Consider the following 18576-nt stretch of genomic DNA (forward strand, 5'->3'; position numbering starts at 1 on the left):
TTTTAACTTTTAACTTTTTTTTTTTAACATTTTTAAACTTTGAAATGGGTCAATTTGACCGACAACATATGAGGAGAGAGGGTTAAAGTGACTTAACTTATAACTAGACAGAAGAAAATTTTAGATATAAAAAAATGAATATCCTCCAGTCTCAACCCTTTTTTCAACACATAGAAATTCAATTGTAGACATCTGCTTTTATTATTATTCTTAATACTTCTAAGGGAATTATTAATTATCTATAATTAAGTTTTATGACAAGTAATTAAAAGTTAGGTTTATCTATTTTGAATTCTAAGGTCTCTCTTAACCCGTTGCATCTACCCTGCTCTCTCTCTCCCTCCCTCCTCCAGGTATTTGACCTCCACTCGGGCCCAAAGCCGGTGGTGTTTGTCCTCCACTCCTTCCTGTCAGCCAAGCTCACTCGTATGGGCCTGCTGACGTGAAACGACCGACCAACAACAGCAGCGAGGATGAGGGGGAAGGCACTCCCAAAATGCTGATACTGGGGGTTTAATGTTCAATTTCTTTTTCTTCTAATTACTCCATTCACAGCTGAAGCTGCAGGGACGTTTTAACCCACAAGTCGCATTGTTGATTGTCTCGAAATTGTGCCTTCTCTTCCAAACTTCTCCTCTGCCTCTTGTAATCATTTATATTGCAAGGTCAGGTAAAAGGAAGTGGCACTTTGCTTGAAAAATGCAACAAAAAAAAAATGCTATTAACAATCTCATAACATTCCATGTTATAATGTATTAAATTGAATTGTGATTATCTAATAGGATTTTTAAAAAAACAAAGTAAGATGATTGCTAGTGAGATTCCATTCCCAGTGCTCTTCAAGCAAAGTGTTACTGAAATATATTATGAAAAGGAAGGATTTTTAGACAATTAATACACAGCCAAGCACAGATTGGTAAATGCTCCCTGTTTTTACTCTATGCCTATCATTCCATGACAGCCTTCCAATGTACTTTGGGCTCTTTTTAATGTATTTGTTTGTCTTTGTGTAGAGTGAAAGATGCTGTTTAGAGTCAAAATGCAGTTAACTGAGCGGAAAATGTGTGAATGAAGAAAGGTGTGTGTGTGTGCTTGCGTGCGTGTGTGTGCGTGTGTGTGTGTGTGTGTCTCTCTCTCTATACTACGCGCTTCTGTTGGCTTGATAGTGTGCCTGCTGTCTGACAGTCTCACCTTTTAGCACATTATCCCAAACTACTGTTGTAATCAGGAGTGCCAACTGTGCCTTTTTACATGTAGTCAAAGACACTCATTGTAATGTTTCTTTTTTTTTTTTTTTGCACACCATAAGAGAATTTTAAGCTTTCAACATGTGCAAGCAATAGTGTTACTCTTATAGTGTAAACCATTTTACTTTATTTTTATGCCGTTTTTTGTTGTTGTTTTTTTTAAGTGTGTATCTCATGATAGCATGACTTCCTGACATTGAACTCTGCATCAGATGATGATATATGACCATTTGTTACCTCCCCTTCTTGACCTACACTACCACGCCGTCTCCGTCTCAGTGTCACTTTCATCTCATTCCACTTTGCTTGAGATTACTGGTCTCTTGTTACCATTCCTACAGCAGCATTTCTCTGGCTAAAGACTGTTAAACAGGCCTGTTTCAAGGTGGGCTACCACATGACAGAAGTACCATTGTTCTAATAATCCCAAATGTAATGATCAATTTCGTCTCACTTTCTATTAACCCCTGCAGTAGAGAGGATACTATATCATTTATGTTCTTTTGCTTATTATTATGGTCTTTCCTTACATTCTAGTCTCGAAAAAGCTCATGAAAGTTTGAGAAAACCTTTACTCAAAGTCCAGTGACCTTCATTTGTTTTGGAGCTTTCAGCCACTTCTCATGGTTCTCAGGAAGATGTCTCAACTGTCATCATGTGACCTAAGTATAGAACTGAACTCTGATTGTGTATAAGTGGTTGTCATAGTTACCAGGATGCCATCCATTGATTTGTGAAGTAGGTTGAAGTGTTTTGGAGCCTCAAGTTTGACATTTTGGGAATCACCATCTTGGTTTCTTGGAACCGGGACGACCATGATTGGATGAGTTGGATAAGTTAGCAGTTTGCACTAGTTAGCTCGCTTGTTATTTAGGTGCAAAGTTGAACAGCCAGCCAGTTGGCTTTGGTTGTATTTAAAGACACTCTAACACTGAACAAGGCATTTTTAGGTGACCGGAATTTAACTATGATGAGCTGAAGGCTAGTAGGGACATGTCAATTACAAGATAGCCACTCCCTAAAGCGTAACCTACTTTGTTGTCTATTTTAATCTAAATGGGCCCATAACTCCAAAAAACAAAGATCATGCTGGATTGAAGAAGAGTTGAAACCAGTGATTGAGACCTTAGGCTTATTAGGGAAATGTTTACTGAGGTAATAAATCAAGTGAGAAGTAGGGTCATTGTCTCTCAGCCTTTCACACAATCTGACTTGATTTTGCAACCAGAAGAGTCGCCCCCTGCTGGTCACTAGAAAGAATGCAGGTTTCACCAGTCTGTTTGAAGAATGCCTCTGGTAGCAGATGTGAATGATCTCCATGACCTTTCTCTGGCCGTCCACTGACTCCTGGTCAATGACCTTTGACCCCGCCCTAGTCGATGCTGTGACTGCCTTTGATCTGGATCCGTATTTAAGTTTTACATGAAATCAATTACATCTCTAGTAGCAATTATTGGGAAATCAACGACACCTTAAAATATTAATAATATATCAAAAGAGATGAAATAGCAGAAAATAGAGGAGGGATATCAGAGAAACCAACAAGAAAAATTTAGTATCAAACAAAACAAATGCCAGCAATATTCTTGCTGTACAGCCGTGAGAAAAAAAGGAAACATTTTTTTTTCAAATTCAGGCTAAAAGAGACCTATTCTGAATTATACATGCTGCTAACATGCACGGGCTACACGGTGGTGTATAGGCTTCCTCCACAGTCCAAAAAACATGCACTTAGGTTTATTGGTGACTCTAAAATTGCCTGTAGGAGTGAATGAGAGCATGATTGTCTATATCTGTGTGTCAACCCTGCGATAGTCTGGAGACCTGTTCACGGTGTACCCCGCCTCTCTGAGATTGGCTCCAGCTCCCTGTGACCTGAGTGCAGATAAGCGGTTAAGGATAATGAATAAATAAATAACATGCACTCTTTCTGTACCGCAGCTAGTGAAGGGACAACGAAGCTTCGTGAACCATTTGCTTTATTTACGGAGCCCACTAGAAGGCACTCATTGTTCAACAAAGGGCTTAAAACACACTCTATTACCTTTGCTAAGCCTTTCTTTTCCAAGACCGCCATCTAGTGGGGTCGAAAAATAAAGCAAATGGTTCACGAAGCTTCATTGTCCCGTCACTACTTTTAACCAATTTAAGAGACCTCTGTACTATCTCAGATTAAAAGTATTTTTAAGTTTTCAAGTAGGAGTTAAACTTAACTTTCATATTTCACTTTAAGCAGTTTGATCAATTCGGGCCCTGGTGTTGATGGGCAGCTGATGGCTGTTTCTGGTGTTTGTTCAGGCCTTGCTGGTGTAATGATTTAGTGTGAATGAGTGAGGTAACATGACGACGACTGAGAAAACGCCATCCACTGATGAACACTGGGAGAAAAAAAAGCAAGTCAATGGACTTAGAGTTAAGGTTATTTGTAAAACTACTTCTCGAGAATTAACTTCTTAAAAATGTAATTTTGGAAAACCTATTACAGATCTTGCAATTTTTGTCAATACTAAATACTATCAACAACCACTACCAACTGCTTTAGGTACAGTGCCCCTTAATTAGGTCACTTTTTTTGTCTAATTACAATCTTCCCTTTGCTTCCTCTGCTCAGTCCAGTGCCTGTGTTGAGACGTAACTCATTAATGAGTTCAACATGACTGTAATTAAAACGTTTTCATAACCTTTAGTCGGTTCATGGTACATGTTGCTAAGGCCACCCTTCCCTTCAGTAGCTCCTCTGTGCTCTTTTGGACCTCCAACAATGAACCATTGTGTCCACTGACCGTGCAACATAAGAGAACAAGATATCCCTTCTGTCCTCGGATAAGGAACAAAACCACCAGTCTGAATGACCTTTATTTTTTTTTCGGACTCTGATGTCCTTGTAATGGTTTGAACAACTTGTTTTGGCTGTTTATAGTTACTATAGCTATATACTGCAGATCTTTTTAGGTTATAATTACTTTATTTATGCAGCTCCTTTCAGAATAAAGTTGCAAAGTGCTTTACAGTAAAAGCTATTACATAGGTAAGTTAAGGAAAGACAGACTACATCCCTTAATACATCACATGTTTGAGTTATATTTGGCCCAACAAAGTCTTGTTCCTGTGTTGCACGCCATCATCCTACATTTTCACCACACTTTTCATTTCATGTTAGTCATGTTTCTTTAACCCACTGCACAGATCTGATTGTCTTAACCTCAAGCTACAGGCCGTCCCTCTTTGAGCTTGATGCACTAACCTATCAAACCCCTTTAAATCTGTAAATGTACACCTCTCCCCTTCTTCCAGATGATTATTTTTCATCTTCTTTGTCCTTATGTTCAGAGATTGTGGCTATCCTGTCTATGCAAAGCAACGCTTCAAAGAAGGGGTTTTTGAACCAAAGGTAATATCTGTGGCAGCTTGCGTCCAACACAATCATTGAACTGAAAAGTCACAACAGAATAAAGTGCTGCTGCAACAACCTGTCATATGCAAAGTATTTTAGACTTCCTTCCGAAATATCGTATACAATGTATGATAGCAATGTAATAATCTCAAATGTAAATATCTACCAATAAAACTGTTACAATGTACTCAAGTTGATGTGTGGTTTGTTGTGAAACTTTAGATGGAGGCTTTAGGTTTAAAATGCAGACAATATTTGCATTTCAATTTACATGTGTTTTGTTTTATGTTTCCTCTAGTGTGGACCATATTTATACAGTATAGGGACCGGACATACTGTATGTGTACTGCAATAGCACCAATATGGCCGCTAGGTGGCGGCAGAATCAGTCCCTTCGAAAGCATCTTCCATTTTACCATAGAAATAATAGTAATTATCTGCGGTGGAAGAAGTATTCAGGTCCCTTACTATTAGTAAGTACTAATACCACACTTTGAAATTACTCCACTACAAGAAAAAAGTCCTGTTTTAAAAACTTACTTAAGTAAAAGTACAACAGTATCAGCATCAAAATGTACTTAAAGTATCAAAAGTGAAAGTACTTATTATGCACCCCACTCAGATTGTTACATATATTCCAAATATATTATTGTATTATTATTGATGGATTTATGTAAGCAGCATTAAATTTGATCAAGATAGGTCTCATTTTAACTACTTAATGTACTGTTTTGAGGTTTAATTAAAAAAACAACAAGTTGAATCACTTTAAATGTATTTTTAGTATATAAAGTATTTTATATTAAGCTGTCGGTTTAAATGTAGTGGAGTACAATATTTGCCTCAAAATGTAGTGGAGTAGAAGTATTAAGTGAAACTAGAAAATTTCTAAAGAAATTTTGATTGTGTGCTTGCCTCTGGACCGTCATTCTCGTGGCTTATCAAAAGGGGTGGGGTAATCAATCACCAGTTAAACAGGGACACTCTGCTGAGTTCACAGACACCTCATACAAGTCTCTAGGACAAATGGTTCACAAGTTAGTAAAGGGGGGCGTGGCTAATCAAAAGGGGCGGAGCTATCGCCAGTTAAACGGACTCTATGCCGAATAATCTGACACCTCATAAAAGTTTCTAGGACAAACGGTTCATTAGTTAGTAAAATGGGGCGTGGCTAATCAAAAGGGGTGGGGTAATCAATCAACAGTTAAACAGGAACTCTATGCCAAGTAATCTGACACCTTATACAAGTCTCTAGGACAAACGGTTCATTAGTTATGAAAGGGGGCGTGGCTAATCAAAAGGGGCGGGTTAATCAATTACCACTTAAACAGGGACTTCATGCCGAGTAATCTGACACCTTATACAAGTTTCTAGGACAAACGGTTCATTAGTTATGAAAGGGGGCGTGGCTAATCAAAAGGGCAGGACTTAATGAAATATTGTTATGTAGAACTGGTCAGTGATGAACCATCATCATGCATAACAAGTTTGAGGCAGATTGGACAATGTATGGTCAAGTTATAAGGTCTCATGTTTTATGAAGAAATGCCATGTCTGTTGAGTTAGAGTTAACTGTTTTCAGTTAAAATGTCTGTGTTGGAGGAGGGGAGGGGGTGGAGCTTTGGTAGCTAAGCAACCAGGTGGCCAGGTGGAGTCGACCAATCAGAGCAGAGCAATCAACTGAAATAAACAGACAGGTCCGCCACACTGAGCAGCCAGAGGTCGACAAACTGAAAATTCTGGCCTCGAACAGAAAGCATTTTTGGCAAAACCATAATACCTATCATTGATCCGACTTCACTTTGAGCGTCCTGAGTTCTTCCTTTAAGAAGAAAAATTAAAAAAAATAGCTTTGTTAGAGCGATCTAAAAAAACTCTTACATCTCCTTTTTTCAGATATCATCCTGCGTTTTTAATATGGGAGCCAATGAGGCAAGCACACAAAACTAGAACATTTCTAAAGAAATTTTGATTGTGTGCTTGCCTCTAGCCCTTGATTCTTGTTGATTAAATCAGCAGTTAAACAGCGACTCTGTTCACAGACACCTCATACAAGTTTCTAGGACAAATGGTTCATTAGTTAGTAAAATGGGGCGTGGCTAATGAAAAGGGGCGGGGTAATCAACTACCAATTAAACAGGAACTCTATGCCGATTAATCTGACACCTCATACAAGTTTCTAGGACAGTTTATTAGTTATGAAAGGGGGCGTGGCTTATAAAAAAGGGCGGGAATTTATTAAATATTGTTATGTAGAACTGGTCAGTGATTAACCATCTTCATGCATGACAAGTTTGAGGCAGATTGGACAATGCATGGTCAAGTTATAAGGTCTCATGCTTTTTGACAAAAAAACGCCATGTCCGTTAGAATGTCTGTCTTGGACAGGGGTGGGCAATTAATTTTCCCAAGGGGCCACATGACCAATACCACGAAGGTTGCAGGGGCCGGACCAAAACTCTGAACTAAATTCTGCTCAATATTAATTTAATCGCTTTATAAAATACAGTAAATTATCTGGTTTTGAGCTGCTACTGATAGGAATACATGTTATAAGACTGTTAATGTGGAGTAAATCAAATATAGCAGTAAAAAGTAGTAAATACTCCAATCACTATATCACTAGTCCATTTATTTTAAACACAACTGTAAATGTCCTTTGGTAAGCTTCCTATTTGTGTTTTTGTATTATATAGCTTGTTTTTCATGTTTGTACATTTTCAAAGTGTTTAACAATGTTGAGGTGCTTTTATTTTTGAAAAAGTGCCGTCCAGTGTGAAACGGGTGCTTTCATTTTGAAAGGTAGTGACAGGAAATAACCGGTAGAACGGTTAAATGAAAAAACGAACGGTAAATAATGAGTGCGTAGTAATCATAGACTGTAGTAATTAATATAAAGTTGATATAAAGCATCAAAAAGGCTTCTATAGTGGCTGGCTGACAGGACACAAGGTTTGTTAAAGTTTATTATCTTCTGTCATATATATTAGTGGCTATATTTGTTGTCTTAACTATAGTAAAAGTGTTGTTAGCTAGTGCTAATGTTTGCTATTTTTTTCAAAATAAATATATTTATTTATATATATATATATATATATATATATATATATATATATATATATATATATATATATATTATATATATATATATTGATTTCTAATTTCTGGGTAACCTCACGCGGGCCGGACAAGGACAGCCAACGGGCCGGATGTGGCCCGCGGGCCGCCCAATGCCCAGGTAGGGGGGAGGCTTTGGTAGCTAAGCAACCAGGTGGCCAGGTGGAGTTGACCAATCAGAGCAGAGCAATCAAGCCGACGACCGCCATCCTCTGCTTCAGAGAGACAGCATGCACCGCTGGACTGCAGGTCTCTGCTCCGTGTCACGGCAAACCCATTTAGAAACAAGAAATATGGCGTGGCGTCATATTTGAGTCAAAGTCGTGCGAGCGATAACACATCTGCATGCGCATTTATTTCGTGTCACGCGCGCAGATTTCAACTGCCGCGCGCACTTGTTTGATCTTCGCGCACATATTCAGCAACTGAGTGAAGCAGATTCTCCCCCGTGCTCGCTCGCGGTGGAGCTCTGCTCGCTCGCAGCGAGGACTTTTGAAACATTGGGGGCGGGGCCAAGGCTGACCGCAGGCCTCTTATGATTGGTCATTTTCCAGCCCTCCACGTGGGGTTGCCTTTTCAGTTTACTGCTGACAGCTGGTAGCGGCGGCATCATCTAAAGAACAACAACGGTTGTTTGATGAACATTGGAAGACTTTCTGATCAGAGACTGGAGCGGTGGTCCGGAGCTCGTCTGGGGGGCGGAGCGGGTCGGCAGCACCTGGTGTCGGTGTGTCCTGAGTCTATCTGCTGTCAGGAGGCTGACCTGGACCATGCCATGCGTGGTGAAGCATGTTTAACAAATGTTCGCACACTTGTGTGCCGCGGAACAGCGGCTGGGAATCACTGGATTGGAGCACAGTTATGGGGCGAATCTGTTTTGGCTTGATGTAAATCCTGCCCGCTGGCGGGGCTCGGCCTCTCTGGCTTTTCGTCTGAGGTAAGACGACATGTTTTTATTTGCTGTATATTTCGCTAGCATACTACCGTTACAATTGTGCCTTATAATGTTAGCATTTTCATATTTTAACTTTTAAACTACTGTCGAAAATTTTGTGAAATGTAGTTGCAAGTTATTTGAGGTTTTTTTGGACGATATTTGTAATTTTATTTTGCTAATTTATTCGCGGCTACTGGTCTTAGGTCTGAGCTAGCGCTCTCTAGCGAGCTAGCTTTAGCATCATGTCGAAGCAATTTATAAATGGTCCGTCGAGGCAGAATATCTTCACAGTTACTCCATGTTACAGTTACCATGATGCTAACAGTTGTTATAACAGTAGATGTGTCTGGTGTTAGCAAACACTATTGACTCTAAGAGTGCATTGCATGGTTTGACTGATTTGATGCTGCTGACAGACAGCCTATAATGCATTGTGGGTTGATAATCTAGGCCACAAAAGTTCATGATTGCTGTGTTTTGTCTTGTGTCTATCTGGGAAGGGGTCATTATGCTAATAATAATATAATAATGCTAAAAAATTGCTAGCATATGCTATTTTCCTTGATTAATGTTGTCCAAATGCCTTTTTTAATGTAGGGTTTGTGTACAATGTTGGCCTGACTAATTTTTGTTTAACTGTGATATGTAGCTAATTGTATGTGGATTGTGATGGTAGCTTTTTGATAATGTAGTCCTGTTTTTGTGAGGATGTTTTGGTATTCTTATGTAATAAGGTGTAATAGTAATACCAATGTCATACTCATCAATGGCTAAATTTGAACATTCGGTGTATTTGGATAATATTAAACTGAAACTCATGTCACTTGGTAATGAGAGGTTAAAAAGAAAAGATAATCACGGGGATATACATTTAACCATGGAGTCAGAGCTGTAAAAATGTACTGTAATGATAAACTGGTAGTTTACTTCACCATTTAAAATTTACATTGTGTCAATGTCAGCGTTACTCACTACTGTTAGCAGACTATTACCCAAACTATTACCATTTCTTTTTTCCAATTTGTCATGTCAACTGGTACTTGAAGTATGTGCTCCTGTGACTAATATTAATGTACTCTGTGTATGTATGTGTGTGTGTGTGTGTGTGTGTGTGTGTGTGTGTGTGTGAGAGAGAGAGAGAGATTTATTGGAAGTTGAAAATGTAGGCTTAAACAGCTTTGGATTAATTCGTCTGTGTGTGTGTGTGTGTGTGTGTGTGTGTGTGTGTGTGTGTGTGTGTGTGGCCTCAAGTGGTGCTGTGAAGCATTTTCGTTGTAGGCTTTAATCCTGTTTTCTTCTGATATTAATACTGCAGTACTATTTTGATAATAGAGGTTATTATGTAATAAGGTGTATTTGTAATACCAGAGTCATAGCCATTAATGGCTTAAATTTAGTATAGGGTGCATTTGGGTACTATTACACTGAAAGCTATTGAAAGTATTCGCCACTATTATCAGATTATTACCTAACTATTACCATGGTGTTACCGAGCTGTGGTGTCAATAGAATTATCAACCTATCCATTCATATTCATCTTCTTTGCAAGCTTTAATCCTGTTTTTCACCTCACAAATTTACAGCTTGACCATTTATTTACTGGTGAGTGTTTGTCAAAGACTGTTATTAACATAAATTACTTTCATAAATTATTATTATTTTTTTTTAACCCTTGTGTGGTCATCCCGTCGACTATATACCCATGGTCCTCAGGGGTCAAAAAGGATCCCATGACACAAGACTGTTTTTAGGACATGTAGAAAAAAAATTTTAAAAAATTTTAACCATTTTATCATTTAAGGCAACTCATGCCCCAAAAATTGATTGATTGATTGATTGATATATAATTTTCATAATTTTTTCTTTATTATTGGTCAATTTTAGTCAAATATTAAACATTAGGCCCCATTTCAAGAGAGAAAAAGGTAAAAAAAAAACCCTGAATACTTTTTTCAATCGCAAGAGTGGAAAAAAATAATTCTTGATTGGAATGCACAGAGTAGGTCATGTCAACTTTTAGTGAAACTTATATTTTGATATTAGTATATTTGAATAAAATTGACCAATAACAATGAAAAAAAAATGAAAATGAAACATGATTTTTTTTGGTCATGAGTTACCTTAAAAGGTGAAAAAAAAGTTGGTAATATTTTTTTCTACATTTCCTAAAACCAGTCTAATGTCACGAGGTCCTTTTTGACCCCTGAGGACCATGGGTGCTATAAAAATGTATAAAACACGTAAAAATGTATGAAGAAATTTATATTATCTATAAAGGATGCAGAGGGGCACATATGCTGAAAATTTTGTTATGTTTCTAGAGGTGCTATGTGTGTATTTAATTCAAATGATTATATTCAGCTTCATACTGATTTTTATGAATAAGTGATACATTAATTCAGTTATTTAAAACATTAATAACACATTATTGTTACATTGCTGCAATGCTCACTGTTGTCATCCTGTTCTAGATAAACACTACTTCACCTAAGAGACTTGAGTATCCAGTTCTTCGTTGACCTTCAGCATTCAGTGGTTTGTCTTCACCTTTTCAGGTAAGCAATTATAAAAAATGCTTTTGTAATGTTGAGAAACACTGAAATTATTATTCATAAAGAACTTTCAATCACTGTTCTGTGATGTCATGTATAGTGACATACAAATATATCTGAAGGAACGGTGTATTTGGGATAATCAATATTATTAGTATTATTCATGTATTTATTTATTTTTAAATCAGAGAATGGGGGGAAAATAGATTATTAGTACAAAAACTAGTAACTAGTAAACAAAATTGGTAACAATAATGTTCATTCATTAATTGACGCTTGGTCAAACTCTCATCTAATTAAGTATTGCTGTCTCATTAACATGTTATATTTATTTATTTTGTAGGCTAAAACCTGAGAAGCCATCACCATATTGTTGTTTGTTGTATTTCACATTATGCAGATTTTTCTGCATGTGGTCCTCAATATATAGTATAGAACTCACTGTATTTTCTGACTTTTCCAGGTTTCCTGTGTCCAGCATCTTCAAGACAGACTAAGCTACCTTTTCATATTTTTTGCACATTTATATTTAGGGTAGGTTAGGAGTAGGTAAGGTTTATAGTAGAGTATTTAGTTTGTATAGTTTAGCTTTTTATGCTGGTCTAGGGACAGTTAAGTTAGCAAATGAATTTAGTTCAGATCACTTACAGTTGCATATTATTGTTACAATTGTGTTATTTTGTGAGTTATTGTTGTACAGGCTATTGTATATTGCAGGACCAAGTGAGACGAGGAAGACCACTGCTTCCAAGATGCCGCTCAGAAAGTGCGTTGGACAAGTCTCGACCTTGCAGATCCTGCCACACTTAGCCCAACCACTTCCGACCATGGGGTACCTCAAAGACCTCCGTCAACCAGCCGGCTGTGGATGATGGATAACGCACCCACAACTCCTTGTCCAGTCTACAAGGTATGGGTTTGTTTTTTCCCCCATCACAGTGGACACAGACATGGCCTGATAATACGATCTGCTGTCTTAACTACTTCCTTTGAATAATAAAATATTAATTCACAATTGAGTATTTATAATGTATGAATAAATTTGGTATTGAGTGTCATCAGGTTCTGAAAATACAGACACCCCCACAGTCCAAGAACAGCTGGATGACCTCTGGACCCACTTGCCCCCGTTCACCAGTTGAAAAGATAGGCTTTTAAAAAAAATTTTCAATTGTTAATTCTGCACAAAGTGATACACAAAACATTGTATGTATTCCATTTCAACAAACACAAACATGAAATGTATATTTAAATACATGACTCAATGCAAGACAATCATACTAAACATCATCTTTTTTTTTTTTTAAACCAACCATTGCACACACTTTCATCCAAGGAGAGGTTCCATCTTGATGATAACTTTTTAGATTAACAAAACTTTTGTGAGATTTATAATTGTTGTTTCTGGGGAGGGGGCAGAGAAGGTTAGTCTAAACATTGCATGCAAGAGACCAACACCGGCGTCTCAGGGGAAAGCTATCTGTATACACAACTATCAATCTACTTGGTTGCTTCAAAATTTTACGATAGTTTTGCAAATCCTGACCCAGAGAGCAGCACATCAAACAAACAAAAAAAGCAATGGTAGATTTTCAAGGCCTTTCAAAGACATTAACATTATTTTAAATGACATTAATTTTGCAATTAACATTAGTTTTATCTTCTAAAACATAACTATAATGACATTCAAATGTAGATTACCACAAACACAATGATAAACTTCAAGTCTCATTGGATGAAATAAAAAAATATTGACAGTCCTGAAATGATGGGTTAAACATCCTTAATAAGCCCACATTAATAATATATTAATTTTAGGTGAAATATTTATTTTTTTACTTTAAATTCTAGTCTCATTTAAAGAAATTGATACGAAATAGTATTTTTCATATGAAATTATGTAAAAACAAAGAGAAAAGAAAAGATAAGTCTAAAACTAAAAAGTGGTCTTCCTCGTCTCGCATGGTCTCAGTGGCAGTCGCCGGTTCGCGTGGTCTCAGTGGCAGTCGCCGGTTCGCGTGGTCTCAGTGGCAGTCGCCGGTTTGCATGGTCTCAGTAGCAGTCGCAGGTTCGCATGGTCTCAGTGGCAGTCGCCGGTTCGCATGGTCTTAGCGGGAGAGTTACTGGTTTGCATGGTCTCAGAGGCAGAGTTACTGGTTCACATGGTCTCAGCGGCAGAGTTACTGCTTCACATGGTCTCAGCGACAGAGTCACCGGTTCACATGGTCTCTCAGCGACACAGTCGCCGGTTCGCATGGTCTCGGTGGCAGTCGCCGGTTCGCATGGTCTCATTAGCAGTCGCCGGTTCGCATGGTCTCAGTGGCAGTCGCCGGTTCGCATGGTCTCAGTGGCAGTCGCCGGTTCGCATGGTCTTAGCGGCAGAGTTACTGGTTTGCATGGTCTCAGAGGCAGAGTTACTGGTTCACATGGTCTCAGCGGCAGAGTTACTGGTTCACATGGTCTCAGCGGCAGAGTTACTGCTTCACATGGTCTCAGCGGCAGAGTCACCGGTTCACATGGTCTCTCAGCGACACAGTCGCCGGTTCGCATGGTCTCGGTGGCAGTCGCCGGTTCGCATGGTCTCAGTAGCAGTCGCAGGTTCGCATGGTCTCAGTGGCAGTCGCCGGTTCGCATGGTCTTAGCGGCAGAGTTACTGGTTTGCATGGTCTCAGAGGCAGAGTTACTGGTTCACATGGTCTCAGCGACAAAGTTACTGCTTCACATGGTCTCAGCGGCAGAGTTACTGCTTCACATGGTCTCAGCGACAGAGTCACCGGTTCACATGGTCTCTCAGCGACACAGTCGCCGGTTCGCATGGTCTCGGTGGCAGTCGCCGGTTCGCATGGTCTCAGTAGCAGTCGCCGGTTCGCATGGTCTCAGTGGCAGTCGCCGGTTCGCATGGTCTTAGCGTGATAGTTACTGGTTTGCACGGTCTCAGAGGCAGAGTTACTGGTTCACATGGTGTCAGCGACAAAGTTACTGCTTCACATGGTCTTAGCGGCAGAGTTACTGGTTCACATGGTGTCAGCGACAAAGTTACTGCTTCACATGGTCTCAGCGGCAGAGTTACTGCTTCACATGGTCTCAGCGACAGAGTCACCGGTTCACATGGTCTCTCAGCGACACAGTCGCCGGTTCGCATGGTCTCAGTGGCAGTCGCCGGTTCGCATGGTCTCAGTAGCAGTCGCCGGTTCGCATGGTCTCAGTGGCAGTCGCCGGTTCGCATGGTCTTAGCGGCAGAGTTACTGGTTTGCATGGTCTCAGAGGCAGAGTTACTGGTTCACATGGTCTCAGCGACAAAGTTACTGCTTCACATGGTCTCAGCGGCAGAGTTACTGGTTCACATGGTCTCAGCGACAGAGTCACCGGTTCACATGGTCTCTCAGCGACACAGTCGCCGGTTCGCATGGTCTCGGTGGCAGTCGCCGGTTCGCATGGTCTCAGTGGCAGTCGCCGGTTCGCATGGTCTCAGTGGCAGTCGCCGGTTCGCATGGTCTTAGCGGCAGAGTTACTGGTTTGCATGGTCTCAGAGGCAGAGTTACTGGTTCACATGGTCTCAGCGGCAGAGTTACTGGTTCACATGGTCTCAGCGGCAGAGTTACTGCTTCACATGGTCTCAGCGGCAGAGTCACCGGTTCACATGGTCTCTCAGCGACACAGTCGCCGGTTCGCATGGTCTCGGTGGCAGTCGCCGGTTCGCATGGTCTCAGTAGCAGTCGCAGGTTCGCATGGTCTCAGTGGCAGTCGCCGGTTCGCATGGTCTTAGCGGCAGAGTTACTGGTTTGCATGGTCTCAGAGGCAGAGTTACTGGTTCACATGGTCTCAGCGACAAAGTTACTGCTTCACATGGTCTCAGCGGCAGAGTTACTGCTTCACATGGTCTCAGCGACAGAGTCACCGGTTCACATGGTCTCTCAGCGACACAGTCGCCGGTTCGCATGGTCTCGGTGGCAGTCGCCGGTTCGCATGGTCTCAGTAGCAGTCGCCGGTTCGCATGGTCTCAGTGGCAGTCGCCGGTTCGCATGGTCTTAGCGTGATAGTTACTGGTTTGCACGGTCTCAGAGGCAGAGTTACTGGTTCACATGGTGTCAGCGACAAAGTTACTGCTTCACATGGTCTCAGCGGCAGAGTTACTGGTTCACATGGTCTCAGCGACAGAGTCACCGGTTCACATGGTCTCTCAGCGACACAGTCGCCGGTTCGCATGGTCTCGGTGGCAGTCGCCGGTTCGCATGGTCTCAGTGGCAGTCGCCGGTTCGCATGGTCTCAGTGGCAGTCGCCGGTTCACATGGTCTTAGCGGCAGAGTTACTGGTTTGCATGGTCTCAGAGGCAGAGTTACTGGTTCACATGGTCTCAGCGACAAAGTTACTGCTTCACATGGTCTCAGCGGCAGAGTTACTGGTTCACATGGTCTCAGCGACAGAGTCACCGGTTCACATGGTCTCTCAGCGACACAGTCGCCGGTTCGCATGGTCTCGGTGGCAGTCGCCGGTTCACATGGTCTTAGCGGCAGAGTTACTGGTTTGCATGGTCTCAGAGGCAGAGTTACTGGTTCACATGGTCTCAGCGGCAGAGTTACTGGTTCACATGGTCTCAGCGGCAGAGTTACTGCTTCACATGGTCTCAGCGGCAGAGTCACCGGTTCACATGGTCTCTCAGCGACACAGTCGCCGGTTCGCATGGTCTCGGTGGCAGTCGCCGGTTCGCATGGTCTCAGTAGCAGTCGCAGGTTCGCATGGTCTCAGTGGCAGTCGCCGGTTCGCATGGTCTTAGCGGCAGAGTTACTGGTTTGCATGGTCTCAGAGGCAGAGTTACTGGTTCACATGGTCTCAGCGACAAAGTTACTGCTTCACATGGTCTCAGCGGCAGAGTTACTGGTTCACATGGTCTCAGCGACAGAGTCACCGGTTCACATGGTCTCTCAGCGACACAGTCGCCGGTTCGCATGGTCTCGGTGGCAGTCGCCGGTTCGCATGGTCTCAGTGGCAGTCGCCGGTTCGCATGGTCTCAGTGGCAGTCGCCGGTTCGCATGGTCTTAGCGGCAAAGTTACTGGTTTGCATGGTCTCAGAGGCAGAGTTACTGGTTCACATGGTCTCAGCGACAAAGTTACTGCTTCACATGGTCTCAGCGGCAGAGTCACCGGTTCACATGGTCTCTCAGCGACACAGTCGCCGGTTCGCATGGTCTCGGTGGCAGTCGCCGGTTCGCATGGTCTCAGTAGCAGTCGCAGGTTCGCATGGTCTCAGTGGCAGTCGCCGGTTCGCATGGTCTTAGCGGCAGAGTTACTGGTTTGCATGGTCTCAGAGGCAGAGTTACTGGTTCACATGGTCTCAGCGACAAAGTTACTGCTTCACATGGTCTCAGCGGCAGAGTTACTGGTTCACATGGTCTCAGCGACAGAGTCACCGGTTCACATGGTCTCTCAGCGACACAGTCGCCGGTTCGCATGGTCTCGGTGGCAGTCGCCGGTTCGCATGGTCTCAGTGGCAGTCGCCGGTTCGCATGGTCTCAGTGGCAGTCGCCGGTTCGCATGGTCTTAGCGGCAGAGTTACTGGTTTGCATGGTCTCAGAGGCAGAGTTACTGGTTCACATGGTCTCAGCGGCAGAGTTACTGGTTCACATGGTCTCAGCGGCAGAGTTACTGCTTCACATGGTCTCAGCGGCAGAGTCACTGGTTCACATGGTCTCTCAGCGACACAGTCGCCGGTTCGCATGGTCTCGGTGGCAGTCGCCGGTTCGCATGGTCTCAGTGGCAGTCGCCGGTTCGCATGGTCTTAGCGGCAGAGTTACTGGTTTGCATGGTCTCAGAGGCAGAGTTACTGGTTCACATGGTCTCAGCGGCAGAGTTACTGGTTCACATGGTCTCAGCGGCAGAGTTACTGCTTCACATGGTCTCAGCGGCAGAGTCACCGGTTCACATGGTCTCTCAGCGACACAGTCGCCGGTTCGCATGGTCTCGGTGGCAGTCGCCGGTTCGCATGGTCTCAGTAGCAGTCGCAGGTTCGCATGGTCTCAGTGGCAGTCGCCGGTTCGCATGGTCTTAGCGGCAGAGTTACTGGTTTGCATGGTCTCAGAGGCAGAGTTACTGGTTCACATGGTCTCAGCGACAAAGTTACTGCTTCACATGGTCTCAGCGGCAGAGTTACTGCTTCACATGGTCTCAGCGACAGAGTCACCGGTTCACATGGTCTCTCAGCGACACAGTCGCCGGTTCGCATGGTCTCGGTGGCAGTCGCCGGTTCGCATGGCCTCAGTAGCAGTCGCCGGTTCGCATGGTCTCAGTGGCAGTCGCCGGTTCGCATGGTCTTAGCGTGATAGTTACTGGTTTGCACGGTCTCAGAGGCAGAGTTACTGGTTCACATGGTGTCAGCGACAAAGTTACTGCTTCACATGGTCTCAGCGGCAGAGTTACTGGTTCACATGGTCTCAGCGACAGAGTCACCGGTTCACATGGTCTCTCAGCGACACAGTCACCGGTTCGCATGGTCTCGGTGGCAGTCGCCGGTTCGCATGGTCTCAGTGGCAGTCGCCGGTTCGCATGGTCTCAGTGGCAGTCGCCGGTTCGCATGGTCTTAGCGGCAGAGTTACTGGTTTGCACGGTCTCAGAGGCAGAGTTACTGGTTCACATGGTCTCAGCGACAAAAGTTACTGCTTCACATGGTCTCAGCGGCAGAGTTACTGGTTCACATGGTCTCAGCGACAGAGTCACCGGTTCACATGGTCTCTCAGCGACACAGTCGCCGGTTCGCATGGTCTCGGTGGCAGTCGCCGGTTCGCATGGTCTCAGTAGCAGTCGCAGGTTCGCATGGTCTCAGTGGCAGTCGCCGGTTTGCATGGTCTTAGCGGCAGAGTTACTGGTTTGCATGGTCTCAGAGGCAGAGTTACTGGTTCACATGGTCTCAGCGACAAAGTTACTGCTTCACATGGTCTCAGCGGCAGAGTTACTGGTTCACATGGTCTCAGCGACAGAGTCACCGGTTCACATGGTCTCTCAGCGACACAGTCGCCGGTTCGCATGGTCTCGGTGGCAGTCGCCGGTTCGCATGGTCTCAGTAGCAGTCGCCGGTTCGCATGGTCTCAGTGGCAGTCGCCGGTTCGCATGGTCTTAGCGTGATAGTTACTGGTTTGCACGGTCTCAGAGGCAGAGTTACTGGTTCACATGGTGTCAGCGACAAAGTTACTGCTTCCCATGGTCTCAGCGGCAGAGTTACTGGTTCACATGGTCTCAGCGACAGAGTCACCGGTTCACATGGTCTCTCAGCGACACAGTCGCCGGTTCGCATGGTCTCGGTGGCAGTCGCCGGTTCGCATGGTCTCAGTGGCAGTC

At 43.0% G+C, this 18576-nt stretch overlaps 2 protein-coding genes across 3 annotated transcripts in view; both read left to right on the top strand.

Annotated features, from left to right (window-relative positions):
- Nucleotides 1-4828, top strand: part of sntb2 (syntrophin, beta 2) — a 38394-nt gene extending 33566 nt beyond the window's left edge. Inside the window, exon 7 of the mRNA XM_059335499.1 lies at nucleotides 354-4828. Within this exon, the coding sequence (XP_059191482.1) occupies nucleotides 354-446 (93 nt within the window). The 3' untranslated portion in view covers nucleotides 447-4828. The remainder of the gene's footprint in view (nucleotides 1-353) is intronic.
- Nucleotides 4829-8466: 3638 nt separating this feature from the next.
- The window catches only part of vps4a (vacuolar protein sorting 4 homolog A), a 29075-nt gene continuing 18965 nt past the window's right edge, over nucleotides 8467-18576 (top strand). The window contains exons 1-4 of one of the 2 annotated variants that reach the window (XM_059334626.1): nucleotides 8467-8695; nucleotides 10279-10297; nucleotides 11167-11250; nucleotides 11711-12157. In XM_059334626.1, the coding sequence (XP_059190609.1) occupies nucleotides 12116-12157 (42 nt within the window). In that variant the 5' untranslated portion in view covers nucleotides 8467-8695; nucleotides 10279-10297; nucleotides 11167-11250; nucleotides 11711-12115. The remainder of the gene's footprint in view (nucleotides 8696-10278; nucleotides 10298-11166; nucleotides 11251-11710; nucleotides 12158-18576) is intronic. The other variant, XM_059334625.1, reaches the window with a different exon arrangement.

This window comes from Centropristis striata, chromosome 6 (genome assembly GCF_030273125.1).
Source record: "Centropristis striata isolate RG_2023a ecotype Rhode Island chromosome 6, C.striata_1.0, whole genome shotgun sequence".
Lineage (NCBI taxonomy): Eukaryota > Metazoa > Chordata > Actinopteri > Perciformes > Serranidae > Centropristis > Centropristis striata.